The 10,062-nt window shown below is 40.3% G+C and overlaps 2 protein-coding genes across 9 annotated transcripts; both read right to left on the bottom strand.

Moving 5' to 3' along the window:
• Positions 1-4,504: 4,504 nt before the first annotated feature.
• LOC125200744 lies at positions 4,505-6,961 on the bottom strand. Of its 5 annotated transcripts, XR_007172753.1 has the most exons (3): positions 5,506-6,961; positions 5,035-5,403; positions 4,505-4,957 (listed from the first exon to the last, which is right to left on the bottom strand). XR_007172753.1 is itself a non-coding variant. In XM_048098494.1 (2 exons), the coding sequence occupies exon 1, from the start codon at positions 6,790-6,792 to the stop codon at positions 5,653-5,655; it is 1,140 nt and encodes a 379-aa protein (XP_047954451.1). In that variant the 5' UTR covers positions 6,793-6,961; the 3' UTR covers positions 4,505-5,403; positions 5,610-5,652. The 5 variants fall into 5 exon arrangements, 1 of the variants encoding a protein (XP_047954451.1); XR_007172751.1 differs by having other exon boundaries at positions 4,505-5,403; XR_007172752.1 differs by having other exon boundaries at positions 4,505-5,403; positions 5,594-6,961.
• A 724-nt stretch (positions 6,962-7,685) lies between these two features.
• Positions 7,686-10,062, bottom strand: LOC125201676. 4 transcript variants are annotated; one of them, XM_048099888.1, is made up of 3 exons: positions 8,851-10,062; positions 8,437-8,616; positions 7,686-7,914 (listed from the first exon to the last, which is right to left on the bottom strand). In XM_048099888.1, exons 1-2 carry the CDS (start codon positions 9,911-9,913, stop codon positions 8,504-8,506), a joined length of 1,176 nt encoding a protein of 391 aa, XP_047955845.1. In that variant the 5' UTR covers positions 9,914-10,062; the 3' UTR covers positions 7,686-7,914; positions 8,437-8,503. The 4 variants fall into 4 exon arrangements, with proteins under 4 accessions (XP_047955845.1, XP_047955846.1, XP_047955844.1 ...); XM_048099889.1 differs by having other exon boundaries at positions 8,706-10,057; XM_048099887.1 differs by having other exon boundaries at positions 7,686-7,979; positions 8,851-10,057.

Below are 10,062 nucleotides of genomic sequence, written 5' to 3'. Positions count from 1 at the left end.
AGTCTTTCAGCAGATAGCATAAAGACACGTCATGCTGTTAGATCCGTTCAGAGCTATACCACACCAATGTCAAATTATTTCAGGAAGGCTTAGAAATATGCGGACTGACATTGCAACCTTTCACGATAGGTAGCCAAAGCCTATCTAGGTTGTGAAATTCCTCTCTTTTTCTTTTGCAAAGCATTGCATAGATCTCACCGTGTTACCTTAAAGTGGACGACGCCCACAACCGGTCTACTAAGCAAAAGACTTAGACTTTGTTTACTTCTTATGCATTTAAATGTTTGTAAAACATCTTATAAATGCACAAGCAAACACAATGTAATAATAGTTGTGATTCTATTCGTGCGAGACTGCTCGAATAATACTGAATCGGGTTAAAAATGGATTATAGAGTTACGTATACAAGCAAGATTCTATTCGAGCGAAACTTGCTCGAAACATGCTTTTCAGTATACCAAACCTAACAGCATGATGTGTGGGTCGAGATCGACCGTTGCCAAGGCAGACCCATTACCCGCTGCGACAAAGGAATATGTCAGTATCGAGACATCACCAATCAAAGGAGATTATACAAGTTCTTGGCTGGATTAAACTCTCAATATGAGAGAATCAGAAGAGACATTCTCAAAAAAAGCCCAATGCCTCCGGTCCACGTCGCGTACTGCTGGGTGAAACTGGAGGCCACACGGCTGGAAATCATGCCGCCGGCGAACCCCGACCAAACCGGTGCAACAAACGGAGATTCATCATCGGGCGGAGTGGGCTTTGGACCTGGAGACCGGAACAAACGCCCCTCCCCTCAGTCAGGGTCGCCGCGCACCGGAGAGCATACACCACACTCCACCGCCGAGAATCCTGCTGTAAGCGGCGGAATCGCAATTGAGAGGAGTCGATCCAGCGGCGGTGGCAGACAGATTGAGGAGGTGGGGAAGGCCGTTCTCGCCGGCAGAATCGGAGGAGGAAGCGGCGGCGTACTCGCCGGAAGAATCGGAGGAGGGCGCGGCGCCGTATCTGGTGAAGGAGGTAATGGGATAGGGTTTACACAACCTAGCCCAATTTATACTTTAGTGCCTAGTCCCTCTAAATTTCGGAAATTGCAGCAGATACCCCATGCCTTACAATCTGGACCTTATACTCTGCATAATTCAAAAAATGACCCCATATCATGTGATAATATGTTTGTTAGTCCCAATAGTTTTGAAATTCTGCACAAATTACCTATTGCTTGTACTGTACAACATAGACCTAGTGATAAGGAGAAAGGGTGGATTTTTTATTGTGGGGCAACAGATACGATGACACATGATAAGAGTGATTTTGTAAATTTTAGTGATTCCATGAAAAGTCATATACAGACTGCAGATGGGGAATTAACATCAGTAGAGGGTAGTGGGACAATTGAGATCTCACCTACATTAAAATTGTCGAATTGTCTCTATGTTCCCAAATTGTCACATAAGTTGATGTCAATTAGCCACGTGACGAAGGAATTAAATTGTACGCTATGAATGCATCCTAATTTCTGTGTATTACAGGATATCAGGACGAGGAGTTAAATTGGGCGTGACACTGAGCGTCAAGGTCTCTACTATGTTGATGAGATGGCTCACCAAGGTAGTGCCGCAATGCTAGCTCACGGATCTGCGACCCGAGAAGCTTGGTTGTGGCATAGACGTTATGGTCACCCATCTCATGGTTATTTTAAGTTACTCTTTCCTCATTTTTCTCATCTTAAGGATATTTCTTGCGAATCTTGTGTTTTGGCGAAGAGCCACAGACAATCTTTTAAGTCTACTGAAACTCGTGTTAAGAGTCTTTTTTCTTTGGTGCATGTTGATGTTTGGGGCCCTGCACCCGTTATTGGTGATTATGGTTTTAAATATTTCTTACTTTTTGTGGATGATTGTTCAAGGATGACATGGGTATATTTTTTGAAAAATAAATCTGAAGTTTATGAAAAATTTGTCTTGTTTTACAAATTAATCCAAACTCAGTTTCAGACGCAAATCAAGGTGCTTAGGTCTGACAATGGGAGGGAGTTTGTCAATCGAGAAATGTCAAATTTTTTCAAAGATAAAGGGTTAGTTCATCAAACCTCTTGTCCGTATACCCCCGAACAAAATGGAGTTGCTGAGAGAAAAAATAGGATCATTTTAGAAATCACTTGTGCCTTATTTTTTGACTCAAAAGTCCCAAAATTTTTATGGCCCGAGGCAGTTGCTACATCGGTTTATTTGGTAAATCGGCTCCCTACAAAAATATTGAATATGAAAACTCCGCTCCAACTTTTATCTTCTCTAGCCAAAGTACCCGAACCTCTTACACTACCACTTAAAGTCTTTGGGTGTTCTGTGTATGTTCATGTTCCTAAACACGAAAGAACAAAATTTCCGCTTGCGCTATAAAATGTGTTTTTTTGGGGTATGGAATCAATCAAAAGGGTTATCGGTGCTTTGATCCCTCATCTAGGAAGATAATAACTACTATGAATTGTACTCCCTCCGTCCCATTGAAGATGACTCACTTTCCTTTTTGGTTTGTCCCAATCAAGATGACCCATTACTTAAAATGGAAACACATTTATGTCTACTTTATTCCCTCTGTCTTACTTTACTCTCTCCTCTTACCACACAAAATATAACTGCATAAAATCTTGTGCCGGCCAAGGAAGGGGTCATCTTCCTTGGGACGGAGGGAGTAACTTTTTGGAGTGCGAATATTATTACACCAGCCTTAGTGGCCAGGGGGAGAGTAGAACTGTCGATAGGTCGAGTGGACCCCTAAGCTGGTTTGTGCCACTACCAAGCAACTCTGCCGTGGAACCAACAGAGACAGTTAGTACTACCGTCGAGCCTGTCTTGTCGGCAGCAGAGCCTCCTCAATCGTCTTCGCCCGATAATCCTCTTCCAGTGATATCTGAGGTAATTCCTGAAACCAGCATCAATAGTACAGTTGTTCCTAATGACTCTGCCACAGGATCGGAGGAGAGTGCTGCGATTGACGGGGATACAGGGCAATATATACTCCCAAATCGGATCACGAGGGGTATTCCACCAAAGAGATACAGTCCAGAGCGTGTCACGAAGAGGAGTAGATATTCAGTGGCAAATTTGGCTAAAGCTAATTTGACAGAGATGGCGAGGGCATTCTCTGCTGCCCTATATGATGAAGATTAGCTTCCCAGAACTGCCGAAGAAGCAATGGAAATTCCACATTGGAGGGAGACGATGATTGTAGAGATGAAGGCACTAATGAAAAACAAGACATGGGAAGTATGTATGAGACCCGAGGGATCGAGATTAGTTGGATGTCGTTGGGTGTTCACAATCAAGAGAAGACCAGATGGATCGATTGAACGCTATAAAGAAAGATTGGTAGCAAAAGGTTACACGCAAACATATGGAGTTGATTATGCGGAGACCTTCTCACCAGTGGCGAAGATGAGCACTATCCGTATGCTATTCTCTATTGCTGCAACAAAGAATTGGCCACTACATCAGTTTGATGTAACTAACGCCTTCCTACATGGCGAGCTTACCAAACCAATCTATATGGAGGCCCCACCCGGGTTTGATGGAGAGTTCAAGGGAGGGGAGGTTTGTAAACTCAAAAAGACGCTCTATGGTTTGAAGCAGTCACCAAGGGCATGGTTTGGACGATTTACTGAGGTAATGAAGAAATACGGATATAAGCAGAGTAATTCAGATCACACCCTATTTCTCAAGAAGAGAGGAGGAAAGATCACATATCTGATCATTTATGTCGATGATATGATTCTCACTGGGGAAGATGATGAGGAAATAAGTCAGTTGAGGAAGAACCTTTTTACTGAGTTTGAAATGAAAGACTTGGGTCTCCTAAAGTATTTTCTGGGAATTGAAGTAATGCGGTCCAAGAAGGGGATATTTATAAGTCAGAGGAAGTATGTTTTGGATCTCTTGGCGGAAAGTTGAATGCTTGACTATAAGCCTGCAGAGACCCCAATGGTGCAGAATCACGGACTTCGACTGACAGAAGGAGCTGAACTGACACACCAGACTAGATACCAACAGCTTGTGGGTAAGCTTATTTACCTTTCTCATACTAGGCCAGACATTGCCTATGCCGTGGGGGTAGTTAGTCAATTCATATTTATTACTCTTTTTGAAAATTTTAACTTTGAGTTTTTATTTTATAGATTCGTCCTATTTTACAAAGTAAAAACTCTCTTTAAATAAATCAAAATTTAAGCTTTATAGTTTCAAGGATTGTTTAAAGTAAACACTCCTAAAATCAATCAAATTTAAGTCTTAAAATACTCATCTAGTTAAATAATCAACTGAGCTCTCGAAAATCAACATGTTTAAATTAAATTAACTGTTACTTGACCTTTAAAATTTATGACACTCCCTAAACAAATCAAATTTTTCAAATTTTGTAATTGTAACAGCCTCATGTTCACGAACTAAAAAAATATGTAACTTATTCATTTATCTAGGCATCTAATATATAGAGTTCGAGATCGTATAAGAAAGATCAGAACAGTATGGCATTCATCATTTAGAAAGCAACAGTGTCACAGAAACATTCTGAAAAAATGAAACATCATATTTACAAGAAATTCTATAGAACATGTGTACGTAGCCAATCTCAAAACTCGAATCAGTAGAAGTTATGCACTTCGAATCTTGATGGAGTCTTCCACAACACAAGTTTTTCCACTGTAAAATAACCATATCGACAAAAGTAGTAGTCGTAATTTGCAGAACTTCAAGAATCAAGGAAGCAAGGATCGTGTCAAGATTAGTTCGCAACAGAGAGCATAAGCTAGAACGTAATAAGGTTTACCAAATGTGTCAAAAAACTTATCATTCGTAAATGCAGAAACTCTTGAAAGACCGGGCCACTTTTCAATAAGATTCCTACTTTCCTGGAGTCCCATAATTTGCAGCGCGACACAAGCCTCTTCTCAATGCTGCACATGAGTTTCATTGGGTTAGCTACGATATTGGTGATACAGTACTTCCCGGTAGCAAGCAGAAGTTCCACAACCCTCTTCGTTTTCTCCATGGATGAAGAAAACAGCAACGGTGTCTGCCTAAGGAATTTCATCATATCATAAGTTGAAAACCCCAAATCAAGGAGGACTTTCCGATTGACTTCCATGATCCCTTCGCTCGTGTGAGCAAAAACATTGATAACATCGATGAAAGAAGTGAAGTCCGGGAGACCCTGAACCTCATGGCCTTGTCTATAGATTTCTCCATAACACATCAGGCCTCACCAATAGACATCTCAGGCAAAAATGGAGTAAGTGAAGGATACGCTCCATAGGTATATTGCAACTAGCCAGGTTGATAGGCTTCTATTGATTAAAAAAGAAATAACTTTGAAAAATTGCTATACATAACATAGAGAGATCTACAGAAACCAAAAACAGATCAAGATTAGAGATTAGTATTACTAACAGAGTAACAGGAACCAATTCAGAAAGAAGACTCGGAGACAGGGAGCATTACTAACATATGAGAAATAAAATTTTCATATTCTAATAGAATATGTTTGGCAAGATTGATCAAATAATATGTTGAGCACAAGGAAGAATTAATACTTCTACTACTACGTACGAGTTCTTCAAGCATCGGTTCTTATAGATTCATCTCTTCCGGCTCATAACATAGATCTTTGTGTGATGAGTTCTTCACCAATCTCGTCATAATAAGGCCTAACAAATTTCTCCATAAATTCTTCATCTCTAGGTTTGAGAACAGCTGAAAGACATGGCCACTTTTCAATCAGATTCCTACTCTCCAAAAGTTTAAGAATCTGCATCCGCGGTTCAATCCTCTTCTCGACACTGCACCCAAGTGCAGATGGAGATGCGGCAATATTGGATACACTGTACTTCCCGGTAGCAAGCAGAAGCTCTACTTTTTTCTTCAATTTGTTTCCAGATGCCGAGAAAACATGAGGGTGCGTCCTAAATATTTTGAGTATATCCTTATCAGAAAATCCCAAATTGCGAAGAGTTTCCAGCTTGACCTCCCACATCCCTTGGCTCGTATAGTTAAATACACCGACAGCATAGATAAAAACAACCGAATTGTGAGGCACCCCGATTTCTATAGCCTTGTCTACAGATTTCCTCATGATATCCGGTTTGATCAAGAAACCTCTTGGGGAAGCGTAGACTAAGTGAAGGACGCGCTCCATTGGTATCCCGGTGCTCTTCACGATTTCCACATTCGGGATTAAGCTTCTCTCTAAATCAGTTACAAGAAGCCAAGGGCATCTTTTCAAAAACCGGGCCACATCGTCGTTAGATCCGATCAAGCCCTTTAGTATCGATAATCTAGGATTAATCCTGTTCTCCATGCTTGAATGTATAATCGCAGGACCGTGTGAAATCATCTTGGCAATCTCCTCAGAAGAAAGCCCCAAGTTTTGGAACACCTTGAATCTGGATTCGAAACGCTCAATTGTAAACCCTAGAATCCGAGGATCATATATCACTAATTTCTGCAGCTGAGCAGTCGTAAAGATATTCTCTTTGAGGAACGAAAGCACTGAATCAGCTCTTTGGGGGTCTCTGAATTTAGGTAAACGCGACGAAGCTAGCGAGGCCAATTCAGGAGAAAATTGGTGTTTATTGACCAAAACATCGCAGATTTCAGGGCTAGGGATTAATATTCTTTTGATCCTCCGAGTGGAAAAGAAGTGGATTGAGGGAGAGGAATGAGCATTTGAGTTGCAGAGAAATGAATTAGGGTTCGACAATAACGAGAGATTCCTACGCACAATTGCAATCATAGTGAACAATCAACAGTACTTGCCTGCAAAATTCGAAGTGATTTCACTGCCCGAGCTTCTTAATGGAGGATATCTCTTTCTCAAGCACCGTCGCCATGGAAGAAGCAGCTCAGCTCAGCTCAGCTTCACTCTCTCCCCTCTCGCTTTCCTTCTCGCTCAGAGAGTAACAGTAACTAAATAAGTTTAATTTGGAATTATAAAAAACACAATTTAACATTTGATGTTTTTATTTATTAGCTTAACAAGTGTAATTACTACCTACTCTAATTGAAAATGTTAAACTTTGATTTTTTTTATAGATTCGTTATATTTTGCAAAGTGAACAATCCTTAAATAAATCAAAATTTAAGCTTTACAATATTCAATCTTAGATTCAAGAATTGTTTAAAGTAAACCCTCCTAAAATGGATCAAATTTGTCTTAAAAAGACTCGTCTAATTAAATACTCCCTCTTTTCCACAATAATTTTCATTCTTGCTACGACCACAGATTTTAGAAAATGTAAAGAAAAATTAATTAAAAAAAATAATGGAATATGAACCCATTTACCATTTAAGATAAAAATGAAATGTGACAATTAATATGAGACGGACCGAAAAAAAGAGTGACAATTATTGTAGAACGGTGGAGTAATCAACTGAGCTGTCGAAAATCGACATGTTTGAATTAAATTAAGTGTTACTTGACCTTTAAATTTATGGCTCATATCAGTAAAAGTGCGCCACACAAATCAAATAGAAGCCTTGAAATACTCAAATCTGGTTCAAGAATTGTTTCACACACCTTTAAATCATTTCTTCATTTATTAGACATCCAAGAAATAAAATTCGAAATCATGTAAGAACAGAACAAAACTCTACAAACAGCAAGTATAAAGAGTGAATGCCAACAACAACAAAAACAGTCACCTCCACAACTGTTCATTCAGTTAATTAAGATTTAACATTTTTTCTGAACATCTAGAAAGCAACACAGAGTCACAGACACTTTCTGGAAAACAGAACATATTTACAAAACATCCTCTAGAACTTGTATGCGTAGCGTAGCCAATCTCAAACCTCGAACAAGAAGAAGTTATACCCTCGGATCTTGATGGACTCTTCCACATCACAAGTCTTTCCACTGAAAAATAATGAAATTTGCAGAATTTCAAAATTCAGGGAAGCCAAGATCGTGTCAAGATTAGTCTGCAAAAGCAAGCATGAGCTAGACCGAAGGCTCGATAAACTGAGAAGAGCTAAGGGAAACAAGCATGCCAAAGATAGAATAAATTATCAAGATTCATAGATATTTACAGTTTAGGACCCATATTCAGGCTTCGGTGATGATGAGTTGAGCTAAAACAGGGGTGAAATATCACTTCATCCCAATGAAATGGAGACAAGCAGCCAAAGATAGGAAAGATGACCAAGATTATCAGATATTTACAGTGTAGGATTCACATTTGGGCTTCAGGGTTGATAAATAAGGCAACGGAACGGTGCTAGAAGCAAATCACAGACGCAGAAATCATAGGAAGAAAACTACACACAACGAGAAAAGCCACACCTAAAATAAATCTCACTTGACATGCTCCAAAATGGAAGACAAACAAAAATATGAACAAACAAGTCATATATTGCTGATCAAAGTTTCTTTCCTTACCTAACGAATGCTGATCAAACTCCCGTCTTTCTTTGCCCTTAAAATACTCTATGCATACTTCGCCAAGTTAATTTGAGTACGGGCAAGTAAATTTCTCAAACAACCTCAGAGTTGACAATTTCATAACCATTGAAAGAATAAGCCAGGTTTCAATCAGATTCTTAAGAAACATCCACAAACCTGCAGTCGAAACAAAATATATAATCATAGAAAATGAGAAGGCCAAAAATATCCCACAGGGCAGAACAAACTCAAGAAGATGAACCTACAACATTAATTAAAAACTCTAAACAATAACTGTGCAAGTATACAACTACAGCTCCAACTCTTTTTTTCCATTGAAAAAGTTCTTTATGATGTATTCTTCTGCAATCTCATCATAATAAGGTCTAACAAATGTGTCAATAAACTTATCATCCGTAAGCGCAGAAACACTTGAAAGACCGGGCCACTTTTTTATTAGATTCCTACTTTCCAGGAGCTCCAGAATTTGCAGCCGCGGCACAAGCCTCTTCTCAATGCTGCACATAAGTGCCGTCGGGTTAGATACAATATTGGCAATACTGTACTTCCCGGTAGCAAGCAGAAGTTCCACAACCCTCTTCGTTTTCTCCATCGATGAAGAAAACAGCAACGGTGTCTGCTTAAGGAATTTCATCATATCATCGCTTGAAAACCCCAAATCCAAGAGAACTTTCCGATTGACTTCCATGATCCCTTCACTCGTGTGTGCAAAAACATTAACTGCATCGATGAAAGCAAGTGAGCTCCGAGAGACCCCAAACCCCACAGCCTTGTCTATAGCTTTCCTCATAACATCCGGCCTCATCAATAGACATCTCGGCCGAAAATGGAGCAAGTGAAGGATACGCTCCATAGGTATACCGCAGCTTTTCAAGATCTCCACATTCGGCATCAATGTCTTCTCCAAATCAGCTGAGACATACCAGGGAGACTTCCTTACAAGCCTGGCCACATCCTGATTGGATCCAAGCAAGCTCTTTAACAAAGTTAACGAAGGAATGATCTTATTCTCCATGCTCGAATGCAGAATCGGCTTATTACTAGTCATCAACTTGGCAACCTCCTCTGGAGAAAGGCCCAAGTCTCGGAATAGCTTGAATTTCAATCGAAGTCCCTCGGTGGTAAACCCTAGAATCCGAGGGTTGTACGAGACGACTTGCTCGATTTGATCGGCGGTGAAGGCGTTGGCTTTGAGGAAGGATAGAATTGAATCGGCATTTTGGGGGCACCTGAATTTAGGTAAACGAGAGGCAGCTAGAGAAGCCAGCTCAGGGGAAAAGAAGTGCTTTTGCACGAGTACATCGTAAATTTGGGGGTCGGGGGTTAGGGTTTTACTCCTCCGAGTTGAGAAAAAGTGGAGTGAAGGAGAGAAATGAGAATTGGGGGAATTGCAGAGAAATGAATTAGGGTTTGAGAGTAAACGGAGGAGATTCGTGCGAGTAATTGCAATCATGTTCGCATAAATCGAAAATGGAAATTTGCTGTGGTGAGGAATGGATATGACTTGCCTGAGAAAGAGAGCGGATTCGTAGAGCAAGTGCGTTAATGGAAGGCCCTTCACCACGCCGTCGCCATGGCAGTGACAGTCTCTCTTTCTCTCAA

This window comes from Salvia hispanica, chromosome 1 (genome assembly GCF_023119035.1).
Source record: "Salvia hispanica cultivar TCC Black 2014 chromosome 1, UniMelb_Shisp_WGS_1.0, whole genome shotgun sequence".
NCBI lineage: Eukaryota > Viridiplantae > Streptophyta > Magnoliopsida > Lamiales > Lamiaceae > Salvia > Salvia hispanica.
The sequence above is the reverse complement of the archived record's forward strand: the minus strand, read 5'-3'. Positions and strand labels throughout refer to the sequence as shown.